At 36.4% G+C, this 17637-nt stretch overlaps 1 protein-coding gene across 2 annotated transcripts in view; it reads right to left on the bottom strand.

Annotated features, from left to right (window-relative positions):
• The window catches only part of NBAS (NBAS subunit of NRZ tethering complex), a 173252-nt gene that overhangs the window by 41969 nt on the left and 113646 nt on the right, over window positions 1-17637 (bottom strand). For both annotated transcript variants that reach the window (XM_005143310.4, XM_034060637.1), the window contains 4 exons: window positions 12828-13046; window positions 12382-12584; window positions 3703-3792; window positions 1352-1547 (listed from right to left, as the gene is read on the bottom strand). In XM_005143310.4, coding sequence (XP_005143367.2) covers window positions 1352-1547; window positions 3703-3792; window positions 12382-12584; window positions 12828-13046 — 708 coding nt within the window. The remainder of the gene's footprint in view (window positions 1-1351; window positions 1548-3702; window positions 3793-12381; window positions 12585-12827; window positions 13047-17637) is intronic.

Below are 17637 nucleotides of genomic sequence, written 5' to 3'. Positions count from 1 at the left end.
AGAAAGCAAGAGATAAGCATTTTCTGTTCTTTTTAAGATATTATTAGGATTATTCCCTTGGATGATCCTAGCACAGTGACTCAGAACTGATATATTGCTTTTGTTTTAGATGAATATAAAATGTTTTTATGCATAGATTTTTTGAGGAACTATTAGAAATCTTCAATTTCAGTTCCATAAGGTGGAGGAAGGAATTTAGAAAATGGATGAAAAGTAACTCTGCTCCTGAATAATTTTACCTGCAGCAAGAGATATTCCTTATTTCAAAATAGTATGCAAGCTTCAAAGACAAGACGACTTCTTCCTTTTAAGCCTTTAGTATATTTACATTGTAGTTAAAAATGCAGAACCTCTAAAAACACGTATTATTATGTATTACAATATATATTAACCACTTCACCAAAGTAACTGTGAAATAAAGCAGTTAAAATATTAATGAATAACCGACAGCCTTGTATATCTGGATTTTTTAATACTGTACTTGACAAACGCAAGCATTTTCATTCCTGAGAATATTCACTAGATGATCCATATTAGTCTTAGATCAACTTCTACACACACTAAATAAAAGGAAGCTAGGCATTTTGTTACCCTTTAATTCAGAAGGAAAGTTAATGTGTTTTAGTCTTGAAAATCAGAACTCTGTCTCTTTTACCTGGAAACAAATAAATACCTAAATGTATCTTCTTCCATCAATCATTTTATCTTATTTTTTTCCTGACTTATACACTGACAAAGACTTAAAGCTATTAGTTGGGCAGTTAAGTATATGAACTGTTTTTAAACAATTACTATCTTTCAGTTGTTAGATACTGCTTCTTAGGAGATCACAGCAGACCATGACTGAAAGCCCTCTCTGTCTATTAAGTCTTTCCATGTGAGAATGTCCTTAATGTTCCTGCTACATAGTCATGGAATAACACTTTAAGATCCCAGAGATAAAAAAAAAGTACAATAGCCAGTAATTCTCATTCTAATTCTGATTATAATATCACACCAAATAGAAGAAAGGGAGTGAAGGTAAAATTGACAGGAAAAAAAGGTCAGAAAATTAAAAATGTACAAGCACCTCAAAGTCAATGCTTGACATGGTGGAAAATCATTAGTGTTTAATCGAGTTTGGTATTATGTACTCCTGATCCCAAACAAAAGCTGAGGAATCCATTAACTTTACAGAGCTTTGTTTTACAAAGCATCATAACGTATTAGAAACCTGATTCAAAAGAAAGGTAGAATTAGTCCCCATACCAACAGCATGCATCACAACCATGTCCTGGTAAACCACCATTTCATCTTATAATCCTTGTATAAAACCAGTCATTCTATAGTTTATAGCAATCAATATTAATACCTTTTTTTCAGGCCAGCAAACTTTAAGTACAGCTTGCGTCCGGAAGTACACAAGTAGCTTGCTATCTTCGTCATTGAGATGGAAGGCTTGCTCCAGGATTTGCAATACTCTGATGCGAGGCTTCACTGCTAAAGAGTCATCACCACAGAAAGGTCTCAACCACTCCAAAAGGTCATCTGAAGAAACTACTTTCTCCCTATAATTAAAAAATACAGTGTTCATCAGTCTTTGGTAATCCTGATGAAAATCCTATGTGTATTTTCAAAGCTATTAACAAGTACATTCAATACATAATAAATATGTAACACTGGAAGTGGAAGAACTCACCTCTGTGAGACTGCAAAGAAACTAGCCCCATAAATCACATGCCTAAAGCTAAGTAGTGCAAGTTTGGCACACCAAATAACCATGTAATACCATAGAAATCCATATATTCCCCCACATGCTACCCTGTTTGCCAGTTTTCTGACAACGGTCATGGATTTCAGCACCTGAAAATCCAGGCCTTATCATGGTGTCTGGTCCTCACTGGTGCCTGTACTTCCCTGCCGTCTGACTTTATGAAAAACCATTCTGAACGCTTGCATTTTAAGTATGACATTTTTGTATCTGATGCTTATTCATTACATATTACGTTCTATATTCTCTTTCTTTCCTTGCAAGTCCCTTCTTTACACTCCACATATACAAATTAATGTATTTTTCTGATTTGGCTAATTAGAAAAATTCTTAATTAAAATATTTGGTTCAAATAGTGTATTATATTGAATATATTCTAACTGTGTGAAAGCATTTAAAGTGCGCAGATTACCATGAAATCATCAACCAGCTAGCAGTTGCAGATAATCTATTGTCTCCCTAAGAGGCTATAAACTAACATATAACAAATTACTAAATGCTATTCTGCTACCTTTCAGTAGTATTTTAAACTAAAGTTTGGTTTTTTTTTCCTCTGGAGAAAAAAAGAAAACCCATGAAAGTGGTTCCAGGTGGAGCATAATTTGTAACTAATGTTCCCTTATTTGTCTTAACAAGGCAGATGGGAAAGTAATATCAGACAGAAAACACCAATTTAACCTGTCTTGCAGCTCTGAAATAATAAATATTGACAGCGTAGGTTTTCATATTACAAGGATTTCAATTTTACTTAGGCTTTATATTGTCTGAATGACACTGTTAGCTCAGAACTTCAGCTAAATTAGTCATGCTTCTCCTGAACAGGTGGCATTACAACTGTAAATTAAAAGTTTGGGAATTAAGAGGACCTGCTGGAATGCTTCAAGAGATTTTTAGAGCTCACACTTGATGTTTATGTATGTTTTCCTGAGGGAAAGATTTATATTTTGTAAATTGAGTAGCTGAGGTTTAAAGTGATATATAAGAACAAGTATTTAAATGAATGTAAACAATCTCTTGTAATCACCGTGTCTTTCACTCCAGCTTATTGTTTCAGCAGTTAAATATTGAAGTATGCAAACAAAAGACCCAGAAAGTGCATCTCAGAATAAAATAGTACCAATTCTCACATTCTACCTTACAACATTGCAAATGAAATTTACAGTTGATTTTGACATCAATTCAGTCTAGTTCAGTACCCAATATTTATCCAATTCAGTGTCAGTGGAGAATACTCCAAACAATAGCATGATTGTTTTTGCGTGGCTACCAGAGGGCATGAGCTTTTTTTATCATACATGAGTTAGTCTGTATGTCTAGAAATAAAACTGGGGTTTGTTTTTTGATTTTTTCTTTTTTTTTTTAATCCTTCTCTTTACCAGAAATTCCAAAAAATGTCAGTGAGACATACAGAACATTCTGTATGTCTCCATACACATTTCATTATGTGACCTGAAACAGGGACATCTCCAAAACACAACAAAAAAATGTGGTGAAGCATCATCGAACAGCATTTGTTAAGCTGTTTCTTACCCTACAAACATTCACAAATTTAGATATCTAAATTAAGATATCTAAAAGTGAGTCACTATTATTTGTAACTTATCAACTAAACTGAAACAAAAGCAGTGAAATACTCCTGGTAGATATAACAGCTAAGCAGTCACAGCATAAAAAACATTTACTCCAACCACCATAACACATAATTACCTAAATTTTAGGTTCAGTGCCTTGCTTTCTTCCAAATGATCAAGTAAAGGCTTCTATCAGGTCTCAGGTTTTGAACCTGATAAATGATAGACTGTTCCAGAATAAAGTCTTACAAAATTAAGCTCAAAACCATTATAGATGCCCATGAAGAAAAATCATCCATATTCAGTATCACACCTTCAATGTTTTCATGAGAAGTATCTTTGAAAATCCTAATCAAAAAAATCCATAAAGGCAGTTCTTACCCTTTCTCAACACTTGCATGCACTGCAGAAACGATGCCTTCTAGGATCCCAAATGGATCTTTCACTGATGTGGATGAACCACCATTTCCACTGTTAAGCGAAGACATAATATTACCATTTAAATTGTCCTTGATGTCATATACCACCTGTAGGATTTACATGAACTGTTCAACAATTCTAGCAAGTTGCTACTTTTCCTGCTTAACTAGTACCTTTATTTTTATATAAAAATAATGTAAGGAGCAACAAGGAAAGAGAAATACTAAAATACTGAAACCTGAAAGAAAAAGAATAATTAACATTTAGCTCTTCTAGCTCAGATTAGCTCAGCAGAATACAAACATGTAATCTCATTATTTTAAATATCTCATCAGTATTGACTAAAGAGATTAAAAGTGACACATAGAATCATAGAATCATAGAATAGTTAGGATTGGAAAGGACCTCAAGATCATCTAGTTCCAACCCCCCTGCCATGGGCAGGGACACCTCACACTAAACCATATCACCCGAGGCTTCATCCAACCTGGTCTTGAACACTGCCAGGGATGGAGCATTCACCACCTCCCTGGGCAACCCATTCCAGTGCCTCACCACCCTAACAGTAAAGAATTTCTTCCTTATATCAAGTCTAAACCTCTGCTGTTTAAGTTTCAACCCATTACCCCTTGTCCTATCACTACAGTCCCTAATGAATAGTCCCTCACCAGCATCCCTGTAGGCCCCCTTCAGATACTGGAAGACTGCTATGAGGTCTCCACGCAGCCTTCTCTTCTCCAGGCTCAACAGCCCCAACTTTCTCAGCCTGTCAAATGTCATCTTTTCAAATATTGCTTTGCAGTACCACTACTGGGTTAAAGCAACTTGACTGTAAACTGAGTCAAGAGAATCCTCTCTGTTGATTCAGCAGATTTCTCCCTGGACCCCTGGCTTCACTTTCCATTGGAAACCGAGGTTCATGATTATCAGAACCAGTAAAATTGAAACTATGGAATATGTGGTCAGGAACAGCATGTGGGAAAGGGGAGGGTCAAGCCACCCATGAAGCGGATGCATGCATGTGTAGGAACAGAAAAATGTGAATCATGCTGCCTATCTGGTGTTTCAATAGAGTGTTGCAGGTCAAAAGGTGGTAAATATTTAAAATATAAATAAAAATCACCCCAGTAGGAAAAAAGGACATTTTCTGCTAAGACTTTCAGCAAAATAAACCTAAGATGTGCATAGTGCTTGTCTCTTCATGGAAACCACTGCAGTGTCAATGATGCCTGGATGAGCTAGAAAAACAACAGTTTTGTCTATCTTAAGAGTTTGTCAATGCTGCATTAAAGAGAAAGAAAAGCAAGTAGCTCCAAAGTTAGCATACTAAAGATGACTCAAAACCCCAGAGATAAAGTGTATTTTCTCTACAGTTCATCAGCATATCAAAGCTCTTCTGCTACTAAAAATGTCAGCCTCTTCCTACATGATCTTTGAAGAAGAATGACGAAATCTCCAGTCTACCCTAACTCTTCTGTCTAAAGCTAAAATACACTATATAGCTGATAGTAATGTGCAAAAATAACTGCAATATTCTACTTTTTTGTCAGGAATTATGAGAGCATTCATAATTTTCTAATTTATTACTTCGGTAAGAAAAATATATTGCCTAAAAATGATTATGCTATATGGCATAGAGACCTGAATTTTTATAACCTTTAATATCTTCAGTCAGAACTTTCTACTTTATTTTTATCTTAATAGGTGACCAGCACTTCTGTGAACAATACTAGCTTTAAAACCAACACATGAAACCATTCAGAGCAGATGAAAGGTAAGCTGTTGCACAATTAAACCTTTGTATATTCATTTTATATTGCTAAATTGCATTAATAAGTTTGAAGTAGGAGTAAAAAGCTCATAACACTAGCCTTTTTTTCAAAAATAGTTACATTTAACTATGATATAAATGCCATTCTTAATACCAATCTTATCGTATGGCAGTTAAATAAATTTAAAAGTGATGTTTAGGTATTTTCCTAAATATCTTCAGAATATGTGGAAACAACCAAATTATCATTTACAGTACAAAAATACTCAGGATTTTAGGCTCCTGAATAGACAAAATGTGTGTCCAAAGAATTGAGTGCTCTGTTATGGTTAAAAAACCAACAAAAAAAATTAGATTTAAATTAATAGTACTGCAGAAGTGTGGATACAGTACAAATAACAGCAGTATTAAAGTAGTCATTTTACACTAGCAGCTACATGCATCAGTATATTGTTTCACATTTGCTTTAAAATGAAAAACAGTAAGAAAAATTAAGGTATGTTCCCAGAGCGAAGACAGATATAAACCACTACATTCATGTTCTCTTTACAGGCCTGATTTAAATTTTCTTGTATTATTATGCTGAGTTGTGGTGGTGGTTTTTTATTTGTTTGTTTTTTTAATTAAGTTTGTAATAAAAAGACATCAAAGCACATTAACGTGGCACATCTAAGGAAAATTAGAATACCTGTAAAGCTTGCTTACTAAGAATATGAAGACTGAAATAAAAAAGGACATTTGCAGCCTGTAAGTACTTAAAGTTGGCCTGTAAGAAAGATGGGGACAGGCTTCGTAATAGGGCCTGTTGTGATAGGACACAGGGTAATGGGTTTAAACTAAAAGAGGGTTGATTCATACTAGATCTAAAGAAGATCTTTTCATGATGAAGGTTGTAAGACACTGGCAAAGGTTCCCCAAAGAGGTGATCAATGCCTCATCTCCAGAAACATTCAAAGTCAGGTTGCTCTTAGCAGCCTGGTCTAGTTGATGATGTCCCTGCCCATTGCAGGGGGATTGGACTAGGTGAACTTCAAAGGTCCCTTCAAAACTAACCCATAGTATGACTCTATGGACTCCAGAAATGGAGATCTACTTACCCTAAATTACCTTTGTATACATCAGCAACTGCCATATCAAAGGATTCTGACCAGCAAACCTTGTATTTTGGGTATGCTCAATTTTTAAGATTGGTTCTGAACAGTCCTAGCACTGGCTCTTCAAAAACCTTTTATCTCTCTAATTAGAAATGAAAAGTGTTAGCTCCTATCACAACCAGGCTCTGACCCACTCAAAAAAACCCTTGGAACAAAAGAAACATAAACACAGAATTAATGGGCATTTCTGAAAACAGAAAACCACTGTTTCAGACGATACATCTCTGAAGCCAGTTCCCAGGTAAAACTGATGTATGAACGTTTACAGAAAGCTTCAAATTTGTGATACACAGACAGATACTATTCTTCTAAACAGGAGAAAAGCAGAGGGGAAAAAAGTGAATCTAAGCAGTAAGTTACAGTTATCTAGAATAAGAAAGTATTTTTTTTTAATCTAGAAAGATTGAAAACTAGCGGGTTTTTAAGTTTAGTATTGCCGTTACTACCTAATAGAGAAACTAACGAGATTACAGCTCATAAGACAAGTAATTGTGTCAAGTTTCCACAGATTGTTGCCTTGTTCTTAATAATTAATGATTAAAAATAAGCAGCTACTAAAGAAACAAATAATAAAGGTTAGTCTCCCACATAGATTATATGCTATTTTATGCATGTTTTAAACAGCATAACAGGATTCAGTGTTCACCTCAAAACTCTTAGGTATGAGACTGGTGTAATTATACTGATAAAGGCTTAGTTTGATTTTAGCTCAGCTTCAGAAAAAACTTATGCATATTTAATCAAATTCCTCAAAACCAGTAAAATACACAGAATCTTTGAAAGATGAACAAATTAATTTCACCTTTTAACCTAATTACAATGCTCATCAAAAATACCCAATATCACCTTACTTTTCCAGTCTTATTTTCCTATTTCCATTTGCATTTCCTCTATGCATCGGTGTCCTGGGTTTAGCAGTAGCAGGCATTTTTTGTCCTTCTTAGTAGCTGGTGCAGCACTGTGTTTTTGAGTTTTGGCCTGGGAACAGTGCTGATAACACTGATGTTTTTAGTAACTGCTCAAATGTTTAGTCTGACATTAGTCTCTGCCAGGGAGAAGGGAAAGCCAGGAGGAAGCAGCAACAGGACACCTGACCCAAACTGGCCAAAGAGGTATTCCATACCACAGCATGTCATGTCCAGGATGTAACTGGGAGTGACCCAGCAGGGATGGCTCTCTTCTGGGCAGGGCTCATTTTGGCAGCTGCTATCGTATTCTCTTCCCTTGTTATTTCCCTTATCATTATTATTATTGGTGGTAGCAGTAGTGATTTGTGTTATACCTTGGTTACTGGACTGTTCTTATCTCAACCTGTGGGAGTTACATTCTTTTGATTCTCCTCCCCATCCCTCCAGGACCAGGGGGTGGGGAGGGGAGAGGGGTGAGACAAAGACTGCATGGCTGTGTTTAAACCATGACACTCTGTAATATTATCTTCTTACTGAATTTCATAATATGGAGGATATTATTTCAAGTGTTTTTATTTTATGCTCAATTTTCACTTCATTCTCTTTATCACTGTAATAGACAAACTTCACATAGGTCATTATCTGCTCATTTATCATGAATTAAATGGTATGATCTTCCCTTTACTCTGGGGGGGGGCTATGAGGGAATGGGACAGGAAGGGACAGGACAGGACTGGACAAAGGAATAAAGCAAAAACACACATAGGAAAAAGGAAAAAAAACTAATCTGTACCGATCACATTAGGTCACATCACACACCAAATGAGTTCACCTGAAGCATCCATCTAATTCTCTCATCTTTGCCTCAGTTTTCTCTACTCGAGAGACAGGTATTTCCCTCTTTACTGGAAAGTGCTGCCTAGGAGTTACTGGTCACAGTGTCTGACCCAGAACTTGCAGACATTCCAGCTTTGCAATGCATATAAGGAACAAGAAATTCAGTCCACAGAAAAATGCTGGTAAGAAGCAGCGTAGAAAGAAGAATTTTGATAGGTTTCTCATACTCTACATGTACATGAGACTCATTATAGCTGAACTAAGTAGCCTTTGTGAGTTATATCAAGATGCATCACACTGCTACATTCCAGTAAGAAACAGCAGGACAATGGTTATCAAAAAGCAAGTAATTCTTCATCAAATGGACAAACCCAGATGTTGCTGTGCAAAGCTCTACCATCATTGAGGCTGCTATGAACACTCTTAAACTGAGTAACAGGAGGATTCAATTTTCTGCCAAAGAGGATTGCAGGCACTTTGACAGGCTATTGCCTTTTCATCTGTGGCACTTCAAAATACTGTAAAAATACATACTTGCTGAAGAAAAAGTAGAGCCATAAATTATTTTCCATACTAGGCCTGTTTCTCTATTTCTGGCATGTACATTCAGATTATACTGCCCACCTAATTTTTCTGCATGCAGAGTAACAATATAAATCCTCAAAGTTTTATCTGTATAAACTGGTCTTAGAAGTGACAAACGGTGTCTGCAGCCATCTAACAACGTAACACTCTTTGGTATTTGTTGCATGTATCTCTTTGGAACAGAAATACTTCAGGAGAGAGTTTTTTTTTAATGTATAGTTGTCCTGGGTTCAGCAGTAGCAGTCATTCTCCTCCTTCTTAGTAGCTGGTGCAGTTCTGTGCTTTTGACTTCCAGCCTGGGAATAGCACTGATTACACCGATGTTTTTAGTTGCTGCTCAGTAACATTTAGTCTTGACCAAGGACTTTCTGACTCTCACTACTCTGCCAGGGAGGAGGGGAAGCCAGGAGGAAGCAGAGACAGGACACCTGACCCAAACTAACTAAAGAGGTATTCCATACCACAGCATGTCAGGCAGTAAATAAACTGGGGGCAGTTACCCAGAGAAGGGTTAGATCACTGCTTGGGTCGGGCTGGGTATCGGTCAGCAGGCGGTGAGCTGTTGTATTCTCTTCCCTTGTTATTTCCCTTATCATTATCATTATTGGTGGTAGCAGTTTGTGTTATACCTTAGTTACTGGACTGTCCCCTGTGGGAGCCACATTCTTTTCATTCTCCTCCCATCCCTCTGGGAGTGGAGGAAGGAGGGGGGGGGGGGAAGTGAGCGAACAGCTGCATGGTTTCTGGGTTGTTGGCTGGGCTTAAACCATGGCAATAGTAAAATGAGAAGCATCTGTTCACTTATCATGGATGGTGTAAAATTATCTTGCCCTACCCCCCAAAAAAAGGAAGGGGGGTTGGGGGAGGAAGAAAATATTTATACTGAACTCACTAGGTTATAGATACTGTGGTTTTTCATTTGAAATATTCAGTACATCAAAGACCCAGCTTGCAAGAGGCAACAGGCAGCACTCCCCAACACTACATCAAGAATGCTCCTCAAATGAAAAAGTCCCTGATAAATTAATTTCACCTGACTTAAGAAAAAAGAAAAAAAAAAAAGCAGAAATATGTATTTCTGTACTGCTCTGAAGGAGAAAGAGCATCTAGGACAGGATTCTTAAGAGCTCAATGATATTCTGTCAACAGTGATGGAAGGAAAAAACCCCACAAAATCTCAGACTCTCTGAATCCTGGGAGCACAAATACTGGCAGGGATGTAGATGCAAAATCCCAGTTCTTCACTCTCTGCTTTCTATCTTAAGAATTTCACATCCTATCTCCCAGTTAAGTTGTTTCTGACAGAGAATATCAAGACAAACACAGATTCCATCACGCTAAGGCATGGGTCAGAGCACTGCTAGTTTCTTCGTAAGAGGATAGGTTACTCTTATTTGGCTACAAAAATTAATGGGCTTCCACGTATCCTAAACCTTGTTAAAGAACAAGAGCACCTTCACAGACTCATTCAACCCTAACAAATAATTTTCAGCAAACAATTGTCTCATGCATTGTCATTTGAGCCCCCAAACCACACCCCCTTATTATTTCACCATCCTAATAAATATCTTCATTTTGATGTGTCAGGATAAAGGCTGAACCTTAATGGACATGCTGATATCTCACATTACATGCCAAAGGAGTTTTATAGTCACTGCAGCTACAAAACCAGACAAATCTCTTGCCAAATCTTAACAGAGGGTGTTACAAATGGCAAGCTGAGCCAGAACTGAGCATCAAACAAAATCAAGGAAAAGCACTTTATTTCACTGAAAGGCTTTTCATAGTGTGCTGAGCTTTCCCTCACCTGTGTCCTCACCACAGCTGCAAATAAGTCCATAAGCAGGTATTTTTCAACAGTTTGATATTCCCAGAGGTGACTACATTCTCCCAATTGCCAGACAAGCTAAACCAGTTTCAACCTCAGGCTTGTGAAGAAAAGCCATGTCCCTTCTGGAGTATAAAACCTGATGTACAGAGGCTGCAGCTAATCAAGCAGGAACGACTTCAATGCAGGAAAATCTGCTCTCTTCCCTTTCCAAAGACATGACTAGTACTGAAGAAATGCACCATGACTACAGTAGTTTCAAAGTGTTTCTCAAAAGTGTTAAACTGTAGTTTAGAAGCAAGACTATAAAGAATATAGTCAACTACAAGATCATAATCTTGAAGTTCGTGCTAACTTTAAACTCACTCTTAAGATGATTGTCAGCCACAACTGTACTTCATGTTCCTTTGTATCATCCAGGTTTTGCTTAGATCTCAACAGAATTATTCAGGGATGCATAAGTATAAATTGTGTGGAAGCTAGTGATTCTGCATTTTCTGTTTTCCTAACTTTTTCTTCCATATTTTTAAAGTAAGAGATGACTCAGTTTGCTGGGGTTGCATGAAAGGGTTGGTTATTTGGTTTGTATCATGCCACAGAAAAGACATGTGCTGAGGTTTGGGGCTGTGAATCCCAGAAAAAGATGGAGCCAGTGTGGTACAGTGTGTGGATTGCTCATGTATGATAGCACTAACAAGCAACAATCAGTAACAATGACAACACTGGCAAACAATAGCCTTCCTCACATTAGAACCTGTTTCTCTCCAATAAGTTAGCAAGTCAGCGGTTTTTAGGCTATCATTGTTGCTCTTAAGTGCTGCTGGAAGCATAAAGCACTCACTTGCTCTTTAATGTGCAGGTAAGGCATGACACAAAGGGAGATAGAAGAAGAGCAAAAACTCTAAGAAGCATTCTTTATTAGAACAGTGAGAAAAACATATAGGTTATGGTTTACTGACAGGTGAACACATTTTTCAAAATGTTTCAAATAAAAACAAACAAATAACTGCCCAAAAGAGCTGCAAGGATCACCCCAGCAAGTTAATCCAAAGATGGAAATCGTACATCTTCCTGTAGCAGAAGCTGTTGTGACAACAGCCACTGTAGGCCTCCATTGCCCAAATACCCACATCAGGGTATTTGCAACAAAAATGCCTTTTGATTCTGTTCAAGAGGAAAGAATTATGTGCAGTTGTAGGTTTGCCAGAAATTCACAAGTGCATACACACAGAACAATACTTTAAAAACCAATGTTTTTAAGAAAAAAGCACCTTCTAATAAATAGAATGAGTTCTGTGGCTTGCCTTGTTCACATTGCCTGGGCTTCCCAAACTAAGTAAATTATAACTGTCCTATCTGAGTATTGAAATTATGGGTAAAAAGGAGCGTAAATGATCTAACTCATGTCCTGTTGCTGCCCCATTTTCTGAAAAATCCAGGCATTCAAAGCAAATAAGTACTAAGTGTAAGAACAAAACAAAAAACCAAACCGAACCACCGAAACCCACCACCCCAAGAAGAAAGATTTTTTGGCATGCATTGTGGCAGTGTACTTACCTTAATATACATACGATCTTCTTTATAGCACATTGGACAATATCCTTGGGAGAAAGACCTATATCTCCAACAGCCACTTGTAACAACTGTTGTATCATGTCCAGAGGTTGACCATCTATACACATAGCAACTGCTTGGTCATGGATTTTTTCTTTCTCTGACCTGGACAAATCATATAAATAGCCATACTTCTGTAGTGTATCCTGTGAACAGATAATTTTTGAACATAAATCAGTGTGCTCTTTATTTACAGGGCGGTTATCATTCATAGTCTTTCTATGAAGGTCTAATATATACTATGAAAAAGACTGATGGATGTGAATTTACAAAAACCAGGCCAGCAAAAACAAAGGTACAAACCTTTAATAAAATAGGACAGAAGATTGATGTCCATCACCACTAGTTACAGTAACACTCAAAACAAACACTTTATCTGTAATCATTACCTGCTCGCTGTTTTTCAAATACATGATAAAACTATGAGTGAGTGTTTCCAGATGAGCAAGAGATTGCTGCAAGTGATTCAGAGCTTCTCCATAAGCAACAGATGGATTTTCAGCATCTTTCATATCATTCTCCAAAGTTTTTTTTCTTGATTTCTCAGAAAGATGGATGACTATCTTAATAGCCTTCTTAGTCACTTCTATCCTGGCTTCAACTGGCAGCTGAAAAAGATTATGCTATATTTAGTCATTCATCAACTGTACGGTACCATTTGTATTACAGCAGTGCCTGGAGATCAGGTTGCTCCACTATTCTACAGCACAGCATAAAATTAAATGAAGTATTTTATGACAAACAACTTTATTTGTCATTTATTTATAAATTATTAGTATTCCATTACTTTCTTCTGTTGTCTTTCCTTTGATTGATGTTGAATCTGGCTCATCTTAAACCATATGAAAAATATTTTTCCTACTAATATTTATTATTTTGTAGACTACCATCCTATAATCATTTTTAATTCCACACTGAGAGGTGTCAGGGGCTCATTTTACTGGATTAACTGAGAATCCCAAATGCTGAAAATTAATTTAATGTTAGTTTTATCAGGTTTAAATCACCTTTTAAAATATATCCCTAACACCATAATCATAACCAAGTAACAGCAGGAAGTCTACAACTTTTACATCAACCTATTTAAAGCATAAGTTATACAAAACAGTGATTACAGTTACTACTTTGAAAGACCTGTATAAGTAGGTGTATCTAGCCTTTAAATAGAAATATGGAAGTCTAGTTTTGGGGGGTTTTTTGGCTGGTTTTTGTTTGGTTTTTTTGTTTGCTTTTTTAGTAGTGTTATTCTTTATTTTGTTTGGCTGCTGGTTTGTTTGTTTGGGGTTTTTTCTTACCTCTAAACTTGTCACAGAGTTGTAATTTTTAAATGGATTCATACATACACTGAATTTTCTCCTACCTCTCCATCTAGCTTGAACGGGTCATTCTATTCCAGTGCATCAGAATGGAATTTAAGACTTCCAAATGGAGCCTCACAAGCTTCCAGAAACCAAGATTATGTTGGAAAAGTATAGAGAAGAAAATACTCTTTATATAGACAGTATAACAGCAAACTGCCCTTAAGTCAAGAAAGACACAGTTTCACCTGTAAGTCCAAAAGAAAATCTGAAATACAATTTTAAAAATTCATTTATGATTTGTTAGTTTATAACCTCAGTTATAAACAGTTTTTAGGATACTTGCAATATCCCTTCTAATGGGTAGGGGCCTCCCCTGATTAAACTCACTGCATTAGGTACTTTTAATATCAGATATCTTAGTTACTGGAATACTGGACAAAGACATAAAATTTTAATCAAAAGGCATAAACACAAGAAACAGAAAACAAATAGAAAAAATATCCCTAAAAAATCACAAATATGTAAGGTTTGTTCTTTGTTTTTCATGCTGTGGCTGCAAACCACAGTAATAGTCTACTAGATTTTTAATGATAAAAGCAAAATGGGTGGACATTATTGTAAGAGTTAAGCAAACTTGTCAGTATTAATAGGGTAAATACAAGGGATATTTTACCATTCAGTTCCAAATGCAACTCAGTTACATTGCCACCAAAAATAATTAAATATGATTTTGTTACTTTGAACATCTCAATATCAGGATGTGCTATAAGCAAGGAAAAGGCAATACTCTTCACGTTAAAATTTAATGACGACAGATGGATTTACATATCCATTTTGTAAACATGATACAAGATGAAACAGCTACATATTTCATTTCCCCCCTTCTACTGTACTATCTAATGTTCAAAATGCAATTAAGAGAGATGCAACAGGCAAACAGTTTAAGTATTCCATCTAACTGCTGTATCATAGTGAACCGTGAGAATACACTACTGGTTTAGAAGTTATGATGCCATAAACACATACAGAATAAAGCATTAAAAAGAATACAGGTTCTTCCCACAACTATTTTAATTATAAATTCATATCTGCATAGTGCCAAAATGAAGCACTACTGACATATTACTTCTCTAGTTATTTTATTCCAAAACATGAATGACTGCCCTCCATACTTCTAGTCAGCTTCAGTAATGAGATTTGGTATCATACCCCATGATAAAAAAAAAAAAAAAAAAAATTAGAAGTAGCTTAGGGGCTGGTTCATTCTTCGCTTGTGTGTAAAGTAAAGTTTTATTTTTAAAAGCTTTTACAGTTTTGTTGTTTGGTTGCGGTTTTTTTATTCTGTAGGCTATAACATGTTATGAAAAAGAACTAATGTTTTGTTTCATTTTCAAATCAAGGAACATCACACACTATTTCAGCCCAACAGATTTTACTCCTCAGGGTAAAAACTCATCTCAGACACCCACTTCCTTGAGAATATTTAAGTATTCATAATGAAGTACTGTACAAGTAATATTCACTTTCACATGAAGATGTTGACCCTGCCACTCTTATTCCCAGTATATTCAAATATGAGATAATGGAAATAGCTCCTTTTACTATAGAAATATTCCTTTTATTGCCACAGGAGCCTGGAATGCCAGCAATGCTAAAGGACAGAATGGCTGAGGCTGGAAGGGACATCTGGAAGGCATCTGATCCAAAGTCCCTGCTCAAATAGGGTCATCTAAAGCAAGTTGCATAGGACCAAGTCCAGGTAGCTTTTGAGTATCTCCAATGTGGGAGACTGCACAACCTCTCTGTGTAACCTGTGCCAGTGATCAGCCACCCTCATAACAAAAAACGTTTCCTGATGTTTAGAAGGAACAGTTTGGTTCAGTTCCCATCTCTGCCACTAAATCCCAGCTTTATATTTTCCACTGATCAAATGTCATGTAGCCCAAGCCAACCAGATATACTAGAACAGAAAGCATATTAAATTAATTAATTCAGAAGTGTGGTAAGCAGTTATGGAATAACAAAAGCTGATTCCCAGTTCCTACAGGGGGAGAGGAAAAAGGCAAAAGAAGAAAACTTTTGGATAAAGATAAAAACAGTTTAATACGTGAAGGGGAAAAAAATAACAAACCAAAACTATGTGATGCATATGCCACCTCCCACAAGCACCAATGGCCAGACAATTTCCAAGCAACCTTGGAACACACCCTCTAACCCTGTTTGTTACTGCTGAGCATGACATTATATGCCATAGAAGCCACCTTTGGACAGCCAGTTCAGCTATCCTGGCTGTGGCCTCTCCCCAGTTTTTGCCTACCTGCAGCCTTCTCAAGCCTGGAGCATTGAGAAAAACAGAAAGCCCTGACACTGTACAGGGAGTGCTCAACAACAGGTAAAGCACTAGAGTGTTATCAACACTGGGTTAGTCACAAATCCAAAGTACAGCCACACAGTAGCTGCCATGTGAAAGTTCATTCCATCCCTGCCAGATCCAGCACAGTTCATCTGGAGATTAGTGTAAGTTCTAATACATGTAAGGAATCCGTTTAAGAAAAGACATTACTCATGAAGTTTCCTATTATGCAGTCTCGAAGCAGATTTAATTAAAATAACTATTAATGGCACAGGACAAGAAAGTACCTGAAAACATACTGATTTTAGAAAAAGAAATACTGTCAATACCTAGGAAGAAAACAAAGTCAAACAAGACAAACCAACTGAACTGGAGAACAGTGATAAAATGTGATAAAAGAAGCTAAGTAATTTGGAAGCTAACATCTGAATGCAGTCATGCTATGCAAGAATACTATTAACACATTCCTTGTACATCTTCAGGCAATGTCATGCCCTGCCACTTTTCTTAGCATTTCATACAGCATTATAAAGTCAGTCAGCTGGACAAGACACTGAATCTCACTTTGAGGTTTTGTTGTTTTGCTGGTTTTTTTTAACTGAGTTTTTTATACAGTTATTTAAAATGGCATTTAAAATAATTAAAATTGAAAGAGAAAATGGTACAGGTTAATATCCAGCTGTAATAGGTCTCATTCTACTCTCATTTGGTGTGTGGACAAAATCTGGACACTGTATTCCTACTTAAGTAAGAAGAAAATGATCAAAAAGCATTACTGACTCACAGAAATTAAGAGCTAACCTCTCAGTTGAAAATATGAAGTTGCAAGCAAAGTTCTTCCTTTGTATCAGAAGTTGGAAAAGAAACTATAAAGGATGGAACAGTAAACAAAAACCGTCATCAGCCATAGTCTGAATAAACATGGCCAAGCTTATGGAATGCTGCAAGGAAGAGCCCATGTGAGGGAAATTTCACCTTTTTCTGTATAGAAAACGTAACAGGTGATATTGCTGCTTTTTATTCTATTTTAGTCATTTGAAGCTATAGTATTTTCTTCCTAATCAACACATTGTGCCCATCTCTATTTGTAATGTGTGTTCAACAATGAAAACACAGCAATTAAAGTAATTGTTTTCAGTTGTGGTTTTGTTTTTTGCCTTTGTCATGTTGGACCCTTTTTTCCAGAGTACTACTAATCAACAATCATCAGGGCAATGACCTATGAGCTTTGAAACAGATGGTTCTTTGAAAACATTACCAACTATCTAGCACAATAAATAGAACGCTGGCAACAAAGGAATAAAAAAGAAAAAAAAATCCCCAAATTACCTAAAATACTTCACACACAAATAGGAATAAATGGGAAATCATCAAGATAAAAAAGATGGTATGATCATTACTATAATTAAGAATCTATGAAGTCAGCATTATTTAAAAAAGCAAACAGATCTATTGGAAGATGTCAGACTCAAAATGTATGCAAAAATATATGCAGCAATTCCACTGAATATTTGGAACATCTCCTTTTAAGGCAGAAATCTGCTC

Source organism: Melopsittacus undulatus, chromosome 3, assembly GCF_012275295.1.
Source record: "Melopsittacus undulatus isolate bMelUnd1 chromosome 3, bMelUnd1.mat.Z, whole genome shotgun sequence".
In the NCBI taxonomy this organism is placed as follows: Eukaryota; Metazoa; Chordata; class Aves; order Psittaciformes; family Psittaculidae; genus Melopsittacus; species Melopsittacus undulatus.
This window is presented reverse-complemented; position numbering and strand designations above follow the sequence as displayed.